This window comes from Ambystoma mexicanum, chromosome 4q (assembly GCF_040938575.1).
Source record: "Ambystoma mexicanum isolate Mex_15411 chromosome 4q, UKY_AmexF1_1, whole genome shotgun sequence".
NCBI classification, from domain to species: Eukaryota; Metazoa; Chordata; class Amphibia; order Caudata; family Ambystomatidae; genus Ambystoma; species Ambystoma mexicanum.
In genome coordinates, this window is record NC_090928.1 from 235,302,485 (window position 1) to 235,322,573 (window position 20,089).

Below are 20,089 nucleotides of genomic sequence, written 5' to 3' on the forward strand. Positions count from 1 at the left end.
ACTCAGGCTTAACTCCACTAAAACCGAAGTTCTAAAACTAAAGTTCTTTACTACCCATCCAAACACACTATCTCTTCCCCTTCACCTCCACTTTTCTTTTCTACTGATGTCCTTGCTTACTCTCCATCCGCTCGCAACCTAGGAGTGTCTGCTTGCAACCCAGGAATTGATTTTGACACATCTCACAACTTCTAACTGTTCATCTCCAAATCTACCTCTGCTGCCAGACTCAACCTCTAAAACATCAGAAAAATATGCCATCTTTTAACTTTTACCCCTCAAAACTACTAAACAGCTGATGTCCTGCCTAGACCTTTCTTGATCTGACTACTGTGCCAGTCTCCTCTTCGGCCTTCCTAACTCTGCCTTTTCACCTCTAGGCAAAGTCATCAACTTTGTGATCAGCACTCTTTTTCTCGTTTTTCTTCCCCCTTCTCTGCCCGCTGCCAGATCGGCTGGCTTTCTATGAACCAAAGAGCTAAATACAAACTTCTACTTATCATACTTAAAACTATTCATGGACTTAGTCCACCCCACCTCTCTGCTCATCTCACTCTCTACTCTCCCCCTCACTAGCTCAGTTCATCCTCAGCTTATCTCCTTGCCACTACTCAAGCCACATGTGCTCGCCCCTTGTTTCCTCTATCTCACTCTTCTCGCTCCCCTACTCATTCACACACACATTACATAATACATAAGACACCCTGGTATGCTTGCACGCACACATACAAACACACATCATAAATATGCAACACACTTGAATGCATACATATTTTTATTCTTACCTGCTGTTCCCGAATCCGTCTTCCGGGATCATGTGCTCCAGCCCTCACTATGCAGGCAGGAACCAGGAAGCAGGGACAGCTTCCTGGTTCCTGTCATGCCCAGTGGACCGGCACAATCCCGCACCACGAACAGAATATTTCTTTCTGAAGTCTGAGTGCACTTCGACTTCAGAAAACATCATTTTGTTCTCAAGCTTGAAAACAAGGCCCCACCCCAGGGAATGGTGCGGCAGGTCCCCTACCCGTGGGGTCTGCAGGAGCTTCCGCTACACCAGTGCTGTCTCTGTGAAAACTAGGAGGGGACAGTCACGCATCAGGGGTGAGGCTCATCCTCTGCTGTGGCATGTGGTGGTGAAGAGGATACATTGGGTTTATGTGGTAATCCAATAATGTTGAAAGTAAGGACTCCTGAGCGCAGATGGTTGCATTATCAGTCAAGACGGGGCATCCATCTAATTATCTGCAAACATGTTAATATAGAGGATGCCCCCCCGCCCCAATCCTACGATTGCATCTTGTTTGTCAAATCACTTATGCCTTGGTCATCTTATCGGTGGGCCAGCAGCCAGACAATAAAAGGGATCTCAGGAATACTCCCACTATGGAACTTAGAAAAGTAAACAAATATGTCCCTATGTGGAAATATCCATCTAGATCCAACTGTGAACCACATACTTTGCCTCATTCATATATGTGGTAAGGGTTCACACTAACTGTGTGTGTGTGTAAGATTAGAGGTGAAACACAAGTTACAAAATGATAGGATAGAAAGATTAGGACAGCCAGGCAGTAGCAGTGGAGAGCTGGACAGGGTTTAGTGGAGCTAGGACTTGCCTGGTCTTCTCCTTGGTTATCATGATCTAACGATAGTCTCCCTAACCTAGTCTTTTTTTCTTCCCAATGCCTGGTCCTGCCTAGTGCTGACCAGGCCAACCGGAACCTTCCTATTCTGGTTATTCAAGAGATTGCTGCCCACCTTCAGTCCCTCATTCGCTGCTAGTTTTATGTATTTATTTATTTATTTATTGCATTTGATTACACGGCCAAACCCTTAGGTGTCACGGCGTAGGTTATAAACATCTAACAGTTACATATATCTTAGGCATCTTGAGCAGTTACATGTGTCATAGGCGTTTTGGGCGATAAGCATCCAACTTGGGATACTTAATCAGGCATAGGTTACATACATCATAGACATCTTAACAGTTACACATGTCTTGGAAATCTTAAGCAGTTACAGACAGCAAAGGTGTCTTGAGCAATTTGCATTAATCTTGGGAAACTTGATCCTAGGTATAGGGGGGGCACATTGGGTTCCATAAGATAAAAGCACAGGAAGGATGCGGATTTGGCGGTATAAAAAGTAGAGTGGACACGCTGCTCTATTGTTGTTAGTATTTGTTGAACAGCCAGGTTTTTTTTTTCTTTCTTGAATTTAGGGAAGGAGGTTTCATTACAGAGGTGGGTAGGAAGTGAGTTCCAAATGCGGGGGGCTGCTATGGGGAAGCTGGCATTACCTGCTCTGGATGTTGTGAAACGTGGGATGTGGAGGAGTGTATTGGCGCTAGATCTGAGTGTTCTGGTTATATTTTTGAGAGCAATGCTTCGACTGAGATAGGTAGGGGCGTTGTCTGAGATGCATTTATGGGTGATGGTGAGAGTTTTGTGGCTAATTCTCACTTGTACTGGAAGCCTCTGTGTTGAGAAATATGCTCTCTTCTGTTGATGCCCCGGGCTGCTCTAAAGGCTTTGTTTTGGAGGAGTTGCAGTTTATTTATGTATTTTTTTTAGGTGCCTAGTAGTAGAACGTTGCAGTAGTCTATCTTTGTTAGGATTAGAGCTCTGGCGAGTGTCAGGTAGTTTTCCACGGAAAGGAAAGGCCTGCTTAGTGTGATGAGTTTGGCTGTATACGCCGTGGAGGAGGCGAGAGCGCTGATGTAGTTATTCATAGTAAGACTAGAGTCAAGGTGTACTCCTAGGGTTTTGATTTTATGGGATATGGTGATGGGGGTGCCATCTATCACTATGGATGTGTAGTCGGGGTGGAGTTTCTGAGTCTGCCTGGGGAGCCGACTATGAGGATCTCCGTTTTTTCTCCATTGAGGCAAAGGATATTGTTAGCCATCCAATTTTGGATGAGGGAGTAGATTTTGTTAACGCACGCTGTGTCCTGTTCGAGGTTACCTGTGATGGGTATAAGTATTTGTGTGTCGTCTGCAAAGTAAGTATAAATTACTCCCATAGCATCGAGTACTGCGAAGAGTAGTTTTGTGTAGGCGTTGTAAAGCATCAGGGAGAGACAGGATCCTTGCAGGGTACGGGGATGGGGTCAGCTGCTTCTTCCCCTACGGTAACTCTGGAGGTGCAGTCGGAGAGGAACGATTTTATCCAAGCGATGGCTTTCTTGGAGAAGTGAATGTTGGTGGTTAGGGTTTGGCATAATTTGTCATGGTCGACTAAATCGAAGGCCGCAGAGAGGTCTAGTAGTAGTAGGATGCACAATTTACCAGAGTCCCTGATAGCATTCATCTGTTTTTTTTAAGTCCATTGGGGTGGTCTCAGTACTGTGATTGGGGCGGAAAGTTTCTACTCATTCACCTTCTGATGTTACCCTGTTGTCCTCCTCTTGTGTTCTATTCTGGTTTTCCGCCCACTGTTACCACCTGCAATCTCCTGCTCCTCTGGCCTTTACCCCTCTGGTTTATCCATTTTCCTTCTTGATGTTACACTTCCAACTTCGTGTGTGCCACCTTCATTATCACATTCACCTCATGATATTCCTTTCACTACATCCTCTGTGTCACTCTCTCCCCTGATATCAGCTCCTTCTTCCCTTTAGTTTTCAACACCTCCTCTAAATTTGCACTCCCTTCACCTGATAGTATTACCACCTCCCGCATGTGCCCTCCTTCTGAGGTTACAACTTCCTCCTTTACACTCTTAATTCTTGTCACCTCCTCCTTCACCCTCCTGGCTCTCACCACCACTGCATGCTCCGCTGCTGCCACCTCTCCACAGTCTTCCATCTCTCCTGCCTCTGCCTCCTCCACCAGTCTCCAGTCTCCAATCACTGCCGAATGTGAGCCTTCTACTCCTCTAACCCACACTGGGGGACTGGGGTCTCTAGGTTTTATACTCTCTTCCCTCCTCACTCTCAGTGGCACTTTAAGTAAGGTTCTACATGTGTGGTCTATGATTGGGAGCATGCTGGGATTATTTGCTATTTATGAGCCAACCTGGGGCTACTTTGGGGTTAGCCCAGGACCATGCCTACAGTTGGCTTGTCTGGCATCTTAGATTTTGGTTTCTCTTCCCAAACCTTCATGGTGCTTCCTCTGTTGAGCGTAGGTCTCTTGCTTTGCCTGTGCATGATTCAGATGCTGGGAATCGCTCCGGTAAGAGAGTGTAGCCTTGTATCACTTGTGTGAGAAGATGCAGTCAGGGAGCAATGCATTGGTAGGTATACTTCCTTTCCTCACCTTCCCCCAGAAGCTCACTGTCTCCAGAGCTCTGGTTCTCTCTAGGCTGGACTACTGCAACAGCCTATTTCTCTATCTGCCTGCCTCTACTCTCCGCCGTCTGCAACTCATCCAAAACAGCACTGCGAGACTGGCCTCAATCCCAGGGATCGTATCTCTCTAGGACTGAAATGTCTGCACTGGCTCCCAGTGGAGGCGAGGATTATGTTCAAAACCCTCTGCATTGTCCACAAGGCCTTCTGGGGTCTGGGACCTCAATACCTTCAAATCGCTCTTCCTAAATATATATTCCCTCTAGAGCTCTTCGATCATCCACCTCCAACTCCCTCTGGGTCAGTCGCTTCTCCAAGCAGCGAGTTGGTGGTAGATCTCTTTCTTCGGTGGGGGTCTCACTCTGGAACAGCCTCCCGACCCATCTGAAACTTGAAGAGAACCACCTCCGGTTCCGGAAGCACCACAAGACCTTCCTCTTTGCTTCTGCTTCCTCTCCTCCTCTCCCCTGCTGATCTCCTGACTGAACCCGAAACTGCACTGGTTACCTGGCTATCCTCTGATCGCGGGCCCAGGCCCCCTCCCCGCCAGTTGCACATCTGCACTGCCCCACTGGCAACCCTGCACTCGGGGACTGTTCTGTACCCCTACAGCCCCGACTAGCACTTTGACACCTGATGGCTGCACTTACCCTTGCACTTGCCACCTGCTGAGCGCACTTTTTATTTATTTATTTATTTAGTGTCTTTATTGTTATTATTTATTGTCTTTTTTATCTTACTGTTATCCTATGTACTGCATTATCCTCTCCCCTCTCCTGCCGCACTTTTCCCCTCCTCCCCTCCCCTGCACTTGCGCGATCTCAGTGTCACCTGGCCTAGTAGGATTGTTGTCTTTGTCTTCCCTCTGTTTCCCTCTGTTTCCCCCCCCATGCCTCGTCCCGCCTTGAAACACTTCATATCATATCACATCATATCATATCATAACTTTGTTTCCCGCTTCATGCCATCCATAGTCAGAGAGTCGTAGACTTACAACATTTTATTTGCGGGCTTGCTAGTTGACCGTGTGTTTCGGTGAAATGCCTTCCCTGATGTTACTGTATCTAAACACACACTACCAATGTTGGATTAATGGAAGAGCTTTTCCTTAAAGAGAAATGCATCCTTTCATACACTGTAGATTTCAGTCTGCCCAGAGGGATCTTCAGGCTTTTATCATTAGGGAGGTGGTGTCTTACCATGGCCCTGCATGGTCTTTTTAGGGTTTTGGGGATGGTCAAGGCTTTCCAATGTGGACTGCTCTAATTGACTGGTGAAGGCTGACAATCCAGCCCCCAAGTATTGGCCCTAAATGAGCTACTGTGATTAACCCTTGCCATGTAATGGGGAACGGGGGAGATTGATCAGTGGATCCTCTGCATACCACCCCTTGTCCAACATCCATTGGTGGTGGCCGGCTCTCTGAGTCCTCACTTTGGTCGTACCCGGAAACCAGACGCCAGACTTCAACACATTATGTACCATATACTAAATCTAGAAAATGTTTTGGTACAACAAATATTCAAAATTTCGCAATAAATGCAATACTAAACTAGGAAAGGTTTTATGTAAAAAATTGATGAAGAATATATGTATACATATTTATTTATTTTTGCACTTGAATAGCGCACTAAACCCTTGAGCATCAAAGCGCTGTTACATTCATGTTACTTTCATGCTGAAGGTTATGGTTACAATTACAGAAAAGTCAAGGTGTTACAGGCAGGTTCTCATGCAGCAGGAGGCTGTAAAGTCATAGTCAAGTAGGTTCCATTAGCAGCACACGTCTACATAGTCATAATAGGTGGGATTGCAGGCAATCTCAGTAAGCAGCGCAAGGCTGAAAGACAATCAGGTGGCTTCCATTAGCAGCGCGAGGCAGTGCAACTGTTGGAAAAGCCTCACCCAGGAGGACTGGGGCTACATCAACAGAGCGAAGCAAAGGAGTCCGGAATCAAAGTTGTGAAGTTGTTGGAGTAATAGTTTCTTGGCGAGCGACGAGGTGTTATGGTGGCAGTGAGAAGTGACAGGGCCAACGCTCTGCAAGTGTTTGGGTGAAAGCTACAGAGCACGTTTCTTGGTGAACGCATATCATTTAAGTAGAGAAAACAGCTAAAGGTGCTGCATTCATTCATTGTGAATAATTAATGCATGTAATGCTTTGTTCAAATTATTCTCCGCAAAGCAAGATCATCACTCTAGTATTTTTTTTTTAAAATAATTTTTATTGATTTTTACAACAAACAAAACTTAACCAAACACCCGACATTTCCATCACAAGTTACTTAGCATACATTGCATTTTCCTTTTATTAATGTCCTCCCCCCTCCCTACCCTTAAACTCGAGCTCCCCTCGCTATTCCTCTGTCTCTTCCTCCTAAGGTTGGTTCTCTTTGTCTTTCTCGGGCGTGTCTTCATCGCAAGAATTGGCGTGGGGGGACCCGGGCAATGCAGCTACCATTTGCCTCCATGCTATTAGAGGTCCCACTTCCTGCTCCTCCCCCTGTTGGCTGCCTCGTACCATACCACTGACTCGGCTTTGGCCCATTTTAAGAGGTCATTCCACCATGCTTCTAATCTAGGTCTGCGGGCGGCTTTCCAGCGCATGGCAATTCTCCTCTTGGCCAAAACGTAAACCAGGTCCTTAAGTTTGCTTACGTGTTTCAGGTTTCGCGGCCTGGTAAATCCCCCCAGCATGCATGGATAACCTTTGCTTAATTTCCCACCAGAATCTACCAACCTCCGGGCACGCCCAGAACATATGGATCATCCCTGCCTCCACTTCTCCACACCTGGTGCATTTCTGTGTTTCTGTATTCCCCATTTTAGCAATCTTTCGGGGGGGTCATGTGTGCTCTGTGGGTGACATATAACTGGATCTGAGCCCTTTCCCATTGCCCGTCCTACATGATTCCTCCCGCTTTCTCCTCCCAGTCCCGTCTGAGTTGGAGCAGCTCCTTTCCCACTCTAGACATCAATAGTTCATAAATCCGTGATATTTCATGCCCTCCCTCCGAGATGTCGTACATCATTTCTATAGCTGGGTCCGGTTCTTCTGCTAAAGTTATCTCGGACCACGTTTCCTTCACCCGTTGACTATTCTATTATATGTGATATGTTGCCCCATGTATATCCCAGTTTCATCCACTAGCGTTTGGAATTCCAATGCTTCACCATCCCGCCACATGTCACCCAGAGTCGCCAGGCCCACCGGTTCCCAGTATTTACGGATTCCTTTCCTTAATTGCTTGTCTGTCCCACGTAGTGCCACTAGTGGAGCCTGTGGGGAGCATGGAGTCGGGTTACCTATGATTCGACACGCTTTATGCCAAATCTCCCAGCCCATTGCCAGCAGTCTCGATCTCCCTTGCATCTCTGGTTTGGGTAGCCAAATTAGTTCTTTTAGGAAGTATGGGTCACTTTCGTTCCTCAGCAATCTAGATTCTGCTGTCTCATCTACTGATAACCACCTAGCGACATATTGTAACTGCGCTGTCAGGTGGTACGTCCCAAAATTCGGCAAGTTTATCCCCCCTCTGTCGTATGTGTTCTGCAGTTTCCATAGGGCCGCCCTGTTTCTGGAGTTGTGCACAGGAAACCTCTGCATAGGCTATGGAGTTTGGTGATGAAACGCTTGGGCACCATATATGGGATATTTACAAACAAGTGTAATAGCCTGGGCAGGACCACCATCTTGAGCAAAGCTGCCCTCCCCACCATGGACAGGGGAAGCTTTGCCCAGAACTCCATACTGCTCTTGACGCCCTCCTCTGCGCTCTCGGTATTATACCTGTGCTCATCTGCGATGGTGTGGTATATGTTGATCCCCAGGTATCTGAATGTTCTGGTCTGCCAAGGTATCTGCAGTGTGGGCAAAATTTCACGTGAGATTCCTCTAAACCTGCCCAGGGGGGAACATACATGATTTTTTGGGGTTCACCACTATTCCGGAGAGGCTCGCATAGTGCTCGATCACTTCTGGAATGTATTCCAGGTTTTCTGCTGGGTAGTGTAAGTGTAGCAGCATATCATCGGCATACAATGATAACAGATGTGGTCCCCCTTTAGTGTGTACCCCTATTTCTTCATATTTCTTTCTCAGGTAGATTGCCAACGGTTCTAATGCAAGGATGTACAGCATCGGGGACCATGGGCAGCCTTGTCGCGTGCCTCTGCTTAGTTGCCATTCTTCTGATATTATCGCTCCCGTTTTTACCCTAGCTTTCAGAGCACTGTACAACATCTTCACCCACCGCAGATAACCAGGTCCGATCCCATATTCCTTCAGGGCTGCCATCAACCACGGCCACCTGACCGAGTCGAAGGCTTTAACTGCATCTAACGAGACTATAGCTATTTCATTGGGGTCGCCCTCCGCCTGTTCCATGATGTGGTGAAGCCTCCTATGGTTATCGGATATGCTTCTACCTGGGACATACCCTGTTTGATCGGGGTGTATGAGTTTATGTATTACCCGCTTAAGTCTGTTCGCCAGCACAGATGTGAGGATCTTACTATCTCGGTTTAACATAGATAGTGGTCTGTACGATCCGCAGTCTGTGCTGGACTTGCCAGGTTTTAGAAGCAGGATGATGACCGCCTCCCGCAAGGATTGCGGCAGTCTTCCTTTCTCAAAGGCCTCGTTTAGCATCGCCAGTAGTGGGGGGAGCACTTCCTGTCCGTACACTTTATAGAATTTGCTGGGGAGCCCATCAGTGCCTGGGGCTTTGCTCGTGGGGAGATGCAGTAACACTGTTTCTAACTCCTCTATTGTAACTTGGGCCTTCAAGTTCTCCCTTTCTTCCACACTTAATTTAGGCAGTCCTATGTCCTCTAGCGTCCCCTGAATCTCCTGCTCTGCCGTCTCTCCCACATCTGCATAGAGATGTTCATAAAATCTGAGGAACCCCTCGTTCACAGCCTCCTGGGTGTTCCAAACTTGTCCTGCATCTCCCGTTATCTCCCTGATTGCTGATCGTGGTGTCTCGCTTTTGTATAGCCACGCCAGCAGCCTTCCAGGTTTGTCCCCCACCCTGCATGTTGTCTCTCAATATATTTTTTATAGTTCAGATTGCATAACCTGTCCCAAAGGACGCCGCAAGCCAGTTGTAATTGGCTCACCCGTACAGCATCCTCCTGTGAGATGCCTCCTCTGTTCATTATTGTTTCCAGCATCTTTTCCGTCCCTTTGAACCTCCGTCACTATGCCCCCTTGGAGCCCCCTGGACTTGGATATGGCCGCCCCCCTTATCACCACCTTAAAGGCCTCCCACAGAGTACCCGCGGACTCTACGCTCCCAGTGTTATTCTTGAAGTACCCGATTATTTCCTCCCTTAGGTCCTCTCAAAACATGGTGTCCTTCAGTGCCTCGGCCCTTAGCCTCCACGTTGGAATCCTAGCTCTGGGGGGCTGGTGTTGCCATATCAAAACCAGGGGGGAATGATCCAACAGTATTCTCGCCTTGTATTCTGAGCCCGCCACTTCCCCCGCTATCTCCGGGGTGGTGAACATATAATCCAGTCTCGTGTACAAGTTGTATGGGGCAGCGTAATGTGAGTAGTGCCTATCCTCCGGGTGCTGTCACCTCCAAATGTCCCCCAGCCCAAAATCCCTTAACAGGGCCTGTAACATTTTGGCTGCTGGGGTGGGTATGTCCAGTTTCGTGTCTGATCTGTCCATTTTGGGGTTTAGCGTGCAGTTAAAGTCCCCCCCCATATGATCGCACCTCCCATGTGGGGGCCTATCTTGCCATATACCGTATATAAAGTAGGCCACTGTGTCTTGGTTGGGGGCATATGTGTTTATTATACTCAGTTCTCTGTTCTCTAGCAGCCCCTGAATCACCACCATCCTCCCATCTGGCTCTACCGTGGTTTGTAGTATCTGGAAAGGCACGTGTGGGGCCACCCAAGTAATTACCCCCCTGGCGTACGCCGAGTATGTTGCTCCAATGGTGGTCCCTCTCCACTTTTTCTTGATTTCCTCTTGTTTTTCTTTGGTGAGGTGGGTTTCTTGCAGTAAGGCTATGTCTACCTTTTGCTGCCTCAAATACATCACTACCTTTTTCCTCTTCAGGTAGCTATTGAGTCCCCTAACATTCCAGGTGACTATTTTAAGGTCCCCCATTATTCAATATGCCTCGACCTCCCTCCCTCTTTCCACGTCCTTCAGCCTGAGAATTCTTGGCGCGGGTCATGCGCAGAGGTGCAAGCTCTTCCCCTAACTACCACTACAAACTCCCCAACTCCCCTGCCACCCCCTTCTCCTCCCCCCAACTGTTGCCCAGCTCCATCCCTGGATCGCGGGCAATCCCGCATTTGGTCCTTCTCGGCTAAACCCGATCTAGGAACCCAGCAGGAGGTTACCGCATTACTGGTAACTCAACTAACCTATCTAGTGGGGTATGAGTCTGGGCTCCCCGTTTCTCCCTGTTATTTGCCCCATTTTACCCACCTCCTTCTGCTTAACAGGGCTATATTCAAGTCTCTTTGTCACAGCTCATACAGCACCTCAGTCTCTAAAGGCTCAGCGTCATTTTTCCGTGTCGCTCTCCTTCCGGTTGTTCTTCGCTTCCGGACAATTCTGTGCATCTTCCCACTCCATTGCATCTTCCGGGGTGTCAAAGAAGAATGTTTTGTTGCTGTGAAACACCTTCAGCCTCGCCGGGTACATCAGCATGTATCTATGGTCCGCTTCACGCAGCCTCCTTTTCACAATTCCGAAGTTCAGTCGCTGTCGTTGCACCTGGAGTGTATAGTCCGGGTATGCCGTAATTGATGCGGATGACCTTTGGATCGTGCCCCCCTTCCGGAAGTATTGCAGGATCCTTTCCCTGTCGCAATAGTTTAATATTTTGGCTATAATCGGCCGCGGGGGGGCTCCCATGGGGGCCTTCTTGATAGGGCTCTGTGCGCCCTCTCCTCTGCAAATCCCTGGGATAGTGTTCCCCCTTTTATTTCCTGCAACAAGATGGACTCAATATACTCCGTGGGTGTGAGCCCTCCTCTCCTTCCGGGAGCCCCACGATCCGAATATTATTTCTGCGTGCCCGTCTCTCAGCCTCTTCGGCTCTATTTTCCAGATTGCTGACTTGTCGCAGGGTGTGGATCTCTAAGGCGTGTGACGCGCAGGCGGCTGTGTTGGTCTGCACTTCTTTTGCCAATTCGCCTGTGCGCTCCGCTATTGCTCTCACATCTTGTTTCAGGAGGTTCAGATCTATTTGTACTGCATCGATTTGGATTCCAGCGCCACTTTCAGGGTGGTCATTGCAGCCTCCAGTTTTGTTTCCCAACGCTCCTTTCAAGTCTGCAATGGCCTCAAAGATCTGTTGGTCACCTCGGGCAGAGGGGGCGTCCATCTGGGCGCTTCTGTCTTTGCTCCTGGCTCCCTTCGATGGTTGCGGGGTTTTCGTGTAATCTTCGATCGTAGGCTGTTTCCCTTTCGTTTTAGGCTGCTTGGACACCATTCCATTTGCCGTCTCGGGTGGGTAGGGCCCAGGTGCGTCTCGATGCAGCTTTTTGCTCTTGCTCGACACCTGCCGCAGTTAGTGGGGGCTGACCGCTGTCATTTGCAGGTGCCCCAGCCCCAGTTTTCACTCCCGGGATAGGGGTCTATTTTGAACTGGTCCCCTGTATTGTTGTCAGGGTCGTCCCGACCTGTTTATGCTCTCCTCAGTGGGGGCTGCCGCTTCCTGCGTGACTCTGTGCCACTTCTCCGGACTCTGGCTGGTGGCTCATCTGGCGAGAATTCAGTAGGGGTGTCCCTGTGCGGCGCAGCAGGGGTGCTCCTCCCTAGTTCCGGCAGGGCCTCTAGTCCTGCCGTCCGAGGCGGGCCTGTGTCTTTTGGTCTCCCTACTTTAGGGATCGGCACATGGGCTTGGCCTATGGCTGACCCAAAGCGGGCCAGCTCTGTAGTCCCTGCAGGTCAATTCGTTTGCCGGCACCACTCCAGCTCACCCCGGGGGACCGCCTGTGAGTCTGTGTTGTGTCTTCTCCAGGAGCCCTGCACGGGTCAAAGTGTTTATGTGTCCCACAATCCACCTTCACTTCAGCCTTTGTCGGCTCTTGCCTGGTGTCCCCATTGTAGCCACACCCGCCACAACCCCCAAGGATGTAATTGGGATGATATCATGCCCGGCCTTCCATGTATTGGGTTGCAGGAGTATGTTCCAATTTACAGTTTCTTGCCAAGCCCCCACCTCCACTGCGTTAGCAGCGCCACACCACGCCTCGGCGCTCGGAGCCCGCCCCACAGAAACGAAGGCGGCACCAGCTCCTTCGCAAGTGTCCAGACAGCAGGGCCGCCGGAGGGGTAGTTCGGGCGGCCGCTTTCCGCCGCCCGGGAATGCCACACTGTCTTAAATGTTCCTTGGCCAAATGTCTCTGCAGGCGCAGTCTCCCAGCACCATGTAGTCAATGGGCGCGCAGTACCCAGCGGAGCACTGAGTCCTGTGCAGGGTACACAGGCGGCCTTCTCCGCCACTGCAATGTTGCCGCTGCCTCTCTCATGGAGTGTCCAGGGCCCCACGCCTCAGCATCAGTAGTGTCCTCCTGCGCTAAGAAGGGTCCGCCACGGGCAGCCGTGCGCAGCCAGCCCACAGACTACAGACCTCGCAAGGCTTGCTTGCTTGTGTACCCCCCAATCCGCCTTTGCGGCGATATTAGTTAGCCTGCACCAGATGGTCCTTCCATGGCCGCACACGCAGCAACAGCCAAGGGTGTTATTGGGGCCTCCCTGTGCCCGACCTTCCGTGCGCTGGGCTCCGGGGGTATGGTCCAGTGTTATCATCATCAGTTAATTGAATGTAGAATTCTCATCAGGGTTCAAAGGGGCAGTTGGGAAAAGGCGTGATCTCGTTAAGGATGGAGTTGGATTATGTTGTGGTAAGGACATGCCCTGCTCATGGCATAATAAATGAACATACAAGCCATGCAATAGCAATGGTCATAAGAAAGCCAGAACTCTTTTTTGGCTTTGATGGTTTTGTTTGAAAGGCTTCTTATCTTTTAAGCATGCTGTTTGAAATGTAAATATCAACCCCTTGTAAAGTGGGAGTTAAATGCAGAGACGCCACCATTCACATGCACCGTGGGTCCAGCTCCGTTTTAGTTTTATTTCTCCCACCGCATGCATGGTAATTGGTTGAGCACCGCTTCGCGTGCTGCTTCACACCTATCTAATAATCTGTTCCATAATAGTATCAGTTTTAATTTAGTGGTGAATAACTGCATTTTCTCCATACCCTTCACCAATCAATAGTTGTGTGAGAGCTTAGCTCTTGTGCCCTGTGTTCAGTTGGAGGATCTGTTTTTTCTGCATGCTGAAGTGTCTGTATTTCTGTAGCAGTCAGATAAACAAAAAACAGCTTCTTGTTCCTAAAATAGCACATTTTAAATAACACACGATCAGGACTAAACAGGTCCTTCCCTCAGTTAGTGGATTGACAGCTGCCCGGAGAAGGGATCTGGTGGGATTGACAGCTAGCAGCCCAGAACATGAGCTACCTAATGCAAGTATTTTCGCTTGTTTGTGTGTTTTTTTTTGCTTTTCTAAAAACAGGAAGCTCTACTGCAGGATATGTTTTGTTTCCAAATGAAGCGAGGTCCAACTTTACCAGTTCAGGCGTGTTGAAGGAAGGTTGTCATTGAATTCAAGTCCAATCGATTTACCTGGGAACTATATGAATTTGCATGCATGCTTTTACTCAACATTATTGCTTGGGTTTCTATCAGGGCTGTATACAATTAATATGCCTGTGAAAGATTAGGGATTGTCTATTAACATATCTGAGGAGGTGATGATCACTCCACCTGCACTTATAATATGAAATATGAGCCATGTCTGGACTCCATCATTGCCCATGTCAGATATTTGCATTTTGCCCAGTCACATGCTTCCTGTATGCAATGCCGTGTGCTGGGTCAAGCTGGATTAAGGTTGCTGAATTGTATTGCAAAAAATATGCATACTATTCATACATTGATGCGCCTTTAAAAAAAAAAATCCTACATTGTATCCTCCTACTTGATTGTGCCAAGTGCGAAAAAGCATTAACTTTGCATGCAGCTAAATCCACAACACTGAAAATGCATACACACATGTCTTTGCTCGTGCAGTTAACACACCTGCCACATGTGTTTTGGGGACTATAAAGGCACGAAGAAGCAGATATGAAACTTACAGGAGTAGTCGAGGATCAGGCTTATGAGAACACACTAAATCAGTGACTCACCCCCTGAAGTGTGCCTGAAATAAACCTTTGATGAGTCTAGCAATTATTGTATAGAATTCCAGAAAGACACATTTTTTGGCATTCCCATTCTTTCTTATTTGGGTTCAGTGCTGAAAGTTTTAGACTTGTGGCGCTCATATTCTAAGGGGCCTGAACAAGAAAGCGCTAGCCACTCCAGAATTAAAGAGCCACATGGTGCTGGCCACAGCCCAGGAGCATGCATTGCAAAAAAAAAAAAAGTAAAAAAAAAAAAGTATTTTTTTGTTTTACTTTTTTTTTTTAGAGGTCGCAAGGGAGACCACAGAGGTCGCAAGGGAGACCTCAGAGGTCGCACTTGCGACCTCTGGCGACCCCCAAAGGACGTCTCTGGGATCACTGTGCACGTGGGCTGTGCCCTAGTGACTTGCAGTGCCGTGCTGCATGCTCTGGTGCCATGCTTCATGCTCTGGTGCCGTGCTGCATGCTCTGGTGCCATGCTGCATGCTCTGGTGCCATGCTTCATGCTCTAGTGCCGTGCTGCATGCTCTGGTGCCATGCTTCATGCTCTGGTGCCGAGCCGCATGCTCGAGTGCCGTGCTGCAATCTCTTGCAACAGTGAGGGCTTTATTGCTGTCACCATTCTGCAATTATTAGGAACATTTATTGGAGCCATTTTGTTTGGTCAATTTGTCATAAATGCATAGTGGGGATAAATAAAGACATCGGAATAGCAATAGTTTTCCATGTATATGTGACCATTTTCAATTCACATATTTTTTGCACAGCAATTGATGGTGCACCATAAATAAATACTACCTGTCTTTGTTTTCGACAGGTCGCACTCTATTGGAGAAGCTGTTCAGCCAGCAGGAGAATGCACAACCAGAGGAGGCGGAGCAGCTCTGCTCTCGAATCATCGCAATGGGCCTGCTGCTTCCGTTCAGAGACTGCTTCAGGGAACCATGCAGCCAGATCCCACCGCAGGCTCCAACCACATTTCACGTAAGCGGGAGAAAGAGTTACTCACGGTGTCTGTATTGGGAATGTTTTGTTCTTTATTGAAGTGATCTATTGTGTATAGAGCTAGATGGTTATATATTACAGACCCATACTGCTCATTTTACCGGCTAGATAGTCCATGGAAGTTTTGACATCTAGATGCTCTTCCTCAGGGTGTGCACATTTGACAAGGTATTAAATTCTTCTTCTGCAACATGGTTACTAATTATCTGGCCCGCCAGATGTTTTGGAGAACTACTCACATGATCCTTCGCCACTCAATATGCGGGCAAGGGCTGATGGGGGTTGAAGTACAAAATTTAGGAGGGCCACAAAATGAGTAACCATGCTCTACTACACAAAGTGACTGTAACAAAGCAGCAGATGATTCTAAAACAGCTTTTACCCGATAGGGCAAACACCGCTGTTGGGTGGTCCTTGCTATCCGTTGGAAAAGATTTCTATCTCCGTGTTGTCCAGAGGTTTTTATAAAGGAAAATCATCTAGATGTCAAGGCTTCCGTGGACTATGTAGCCACTAAAATATTCCCTTGCCTAGCCAATCCACGTAAATCCCTGGTACGTAAAGGTGCATGTACATCTTATCAATCACAACCTCCTACAGCGATTTTAAAGGAAACCGCACACACAGAAGCATTTAAAAAATGATTAAAGCTATCCAAAGTGGACCAACACTCCCTAAAAACCCAAAATGCATGTTGTTTTGAAAAGCACAGTAATCTAGAAAAATATGTAGACTAAAGGTGTTGGTATCGAAGGGGGGGGGGAGTGGGAATCCATGGAGTTTATGGGGGGACCCCATAAATGTAATGGGAACAGGCATGTATGCATTAATATGAGGGGGAGTGATATGTATGCATTCATGTGTGTATGGATGGACATGGGACAAACCTCTGTGTTGTGTAAAGTGTCGGTGTTGTGATGCCTAGAGGTGCCTGTGGAGCTTTGCAGTGCATTTGAAATTATTGTGTAATACGTTTCCTGAGAAACCTTTTGCCGCTGCTGTAGCTTTAAGGAAGTAAGTTTGCTGGTGCCCCATGACCAGCCCCGCCCAGGAAGATCTACTAAACGCTCCCGTTGCGTGAAGCACGTGCAAAGTGTCCGTGCCTGTCTCGGGGGCTGGGGTCGGAGGCCAGGGGCGGCCGGTATTTGGACGTGGCATAGAACGCAGCCCCATAGTGACTGGACACAGTGAGTAAAAGCTTGGTTTCTGGGCTTTCGATTTTGAAGAATTTGTAGGCTCCCTGTCTTTTGGCTTACCATCGCTATTGCTCATTGTCAGTTGGACTATTTCTGGACCATTTCTGTATCCCATTTGTTATTGTTACGGCGGTATGTCGGTGCTTAATTTGAGTCAACTCCAAACCATAGAAACGAGGCAGCGAGTGCTATGGTGTGTCCGCCCACACTGGCACATTTAAATCAAGTTGACTCTTGTGTTGCATCTTGTAATTTTGAAGAGGGTTGTGTGGCAGAAGGCTGTGTTGAGCAAAGTGAGGTCTGCCCAGAGCCGATAGAGGAGGCCCATGAAACCTATTTTATGCATCAGTGCCTATACAGAAGTCCTCTGAGAGCTCAGTAGTTGTGAGGAGCAACATCCCCCACCCATGTGCTTCTGGGTTTTTTTTTCTCGCTCTCGTGGAATGGAAGAACAAGTGGTCTTGGCCAGAGACTGTAGGGATGCCCAGACTGCTTTAAATGCTGGCTATTTATTAGGGGTGACAGAGATGGTACCAACATTGAGGTTGAGTTCTCTGGATATGACATGGGTAACAGCGGCCGCAGAGCCAGCTGCACCTGCTCCTTCTACTGAAGCTGCTCCTTTTGGGGTCAATAGGGCGTTCCAAGGTGTCTTGGAAACTCCTGTAAGATTACAGGTGCAGCCCAACCTATTTCCTGAACACGAGGGCCTTAAGAAAGCGCCTAGTAAGTCTGACAACATAAATGGGGAAAAACAAAGTTGAGAGCCACATCGGATACTGATATTCAGAAGTCAATGACTGATTACTTTGTGAAATCTGGAGTTCTCACAAGTACAGAAATAAGACCTATTGCAGAATCCTGCATTGTTGATCATGTGGTCCAAAATCATAATGCGATAAATGATCAAAGTTTCCTGGAAAGCTTTCTGGAGATGGAGCTGTTGCACGGCCAGGCGAATCATGTTTATTGTGAAGAACTGGCAGGGTCTGAGGATAAGGCAGTGGAGAATTTGTCATCCATTTTCACCGAGCAACGGATGAGTTTGAACAATCCTGCAGTTCTTATACATTTGGAAGACGCGTTGTCTGATCAGCTCCTTCATCAGGCATTGAGAGAAGCAGATACATTTATTAGGCTGACGGCCCCAGAGATTTCAGCACTGACCTTGGGTCTGAGCCCATTTTCATCTGTGCATAATACCAGCTGCTTAGAATTGGATACTCACACTCTCCAAGTAAGTGATATAAAAATCAATATAGCATCAGTTAATAATTCCATGCAGTGCCATAAAAACATTGGTCTGATCTGTCGTCACATGCTAGTCAGCTTAGTGCTACCAATGCTAACATTGATTCACTTCTTAAATCAGTGTCAGAAATAGCGTTAGATGTGGCAAAATTCATAATAAACCAAGATGCATATAGCTCTGTTATACAACAAAACATCGGTCCACGGGTTGGAGCAATTGAATGGTCAGCGCATAATAAAGAAGGGTAAGAGAAGGTATCAGAAGAACTCAAAATCTAGTTCGAGAAAGTTATTTAGGAATTTACACCTCTCGGATGATGCAGCGGCCGCAGCGGTTGTGACAGTGGCATCTAGTGTTTTTGAAAGTCTTCCCTTGGCTTTGAAAGGAGTGCTGGATATTAATGACTTGGCAGAGAAACTGAAGGTTAATGAGAAGGCTCGATCTGCTGATTGTGGAGAGGTATCCTTCTCTCCCATGGTTTGTACTCCGGCGTTGAGGAAAATAACTGTTGTACAAAACCAGGCCCTCAGTGTGTCTGAGGGGTGACGAGGGGAGAAATAAAAGCTCTACCGATTCCAATTGTCCAGAAATGGGTGGGGAGGTCTTGGAGCTTTGATACAGCAAGTAAAAGACACTCAAATTGAAAGCATGTTTGAAGCTCCAGGCCCATCGGCCATCCAGTGGGAACTGAAAACAAAGGAAGTGTATCCAATTTTTGAGTGTTTGGAAGGGACAGTATTGCCTGTCAATGACCGGACCAGGGCAAAAGTAACCCAATGAAAGCGTTTACTCAGCAATTTCCTTTTTGACAGAATGTTGCTGGGTCACATTTATCAGTTGTCATGGTCCCTGGGCTTGTCTCTGGGCCAGGATATTTTGTTGTAGGGGTCTGTAATGGCAGAGAGGCAATATTGGGAAAGGAAGTTGAATTTGTCAAAACATGTATGAATAAGTACGCAGGTCTATACTCTCTATGTGATGTAATTTATTTACTTGTTGCTGACCAAGGGAAATGTACACCTACCCTGAAGTTTGTAGAGTTGCAGGTGTCCCGGAGTACAAATAGTCAAGAAATTCAAGTGGGTCTTTGCTGCATTGGTCACATTCCCATGTCTCAGGGTATGTCGATGTCTATGGCTGATGTTACTGCACAAAAAGTCTTGATAGTCTCTCAGATCAATGACCTAGTAATAGCTTGAGGGACTTGATTTAGCCACACAAGTCTGCTCCCCAAAGTCTTATGTGTCAAGTAGTCGTGGTGATACGGTACCGGAAAGTAAACCTATAAGGAGTAATCCTTTTGAAGTAATCAGCCCTCGTCCAAAAGACGGTTATCTTGTCGAACATGGCACAGGCTCTGCTCGTTATCCACCAATTTTCCAATCCAGGGCTGGCCTAAGTGGTAGGAAACATTGTGATGGACGTACTATGAGATATACTCTTGGGAGATTAGAGCCAGGACCTTTTGATATTGCATTGAATAGAACTAATGTGATGAATCTTCTATATGAAATACCACAATTGCGATTATTATGCTCTAAAGATAGTGAGCAAATCTATTTCCCATTTGATAACAGCACGGACAGTGTGCAGTTGGAATTTAAGTCCATACATGTGGTTAATTGGATCTTCTCCAAAATAGATTCCATGAGAGCTATGGGGTACGATCTGCTCCCAGAAGCTGCACAAGGGAGTGATTTGGAAGATGGCCAGTTTGCTGATTGTTACATCGATTATGAATATATGAGGGGGACACAGAAGCCTATAAAGGTCATTTGTTCTGTAGGACATAGCAATGAGTGGGTGGTGGAGTTTGCCAACGATGAAAGAAAAACCATGACAAATGGTACCATTAGTTGGCAATGGTTTCCTGAATCATTGGCACGCCCCGTCAAAAAGCTGTGTGGCCATAGTAAGGGGGTTTAATAAATAGTCAATAAAAAGTTGGAATAACTTTGGTTTTAACAGTTTCATGGGTTCCCAGGAGAGAACAGTGGCATTGTGTGACTCTGATTTGATACACTTCCAATAGGTCTGGCTAATGGAAAAGATTGTGCTAGATGGTCATACCGTCATACAACAAATGGCAACTCCAAGCTTGGGCGTGCAAC

At 47.4% G+C, this 20,089-nt stretch overlaps 1 protein-coding gene across 1 annotated transcript in view; it reads left to right on the forward strand.

The window, feature by feature from the left end:
* The window catches only part of LOC138467625 (formin-2-like), a 629,879-nt gene that overhangs the window by 56,944 nt on the left and 552,846 nt on the right, over positions 1-20,089 (forward strand). Inside the window, exon 2 of the mRNA XM_069607785.1 lies at positions 15,343-15,509. Within this exon, the coding sequence (XP_069463886.1) occupies positions 15,343-15,509 (167 nt within the window). The remainder of the gene's footprint in view (positions 1-15,342; positions 15,510-20,089) is intronic.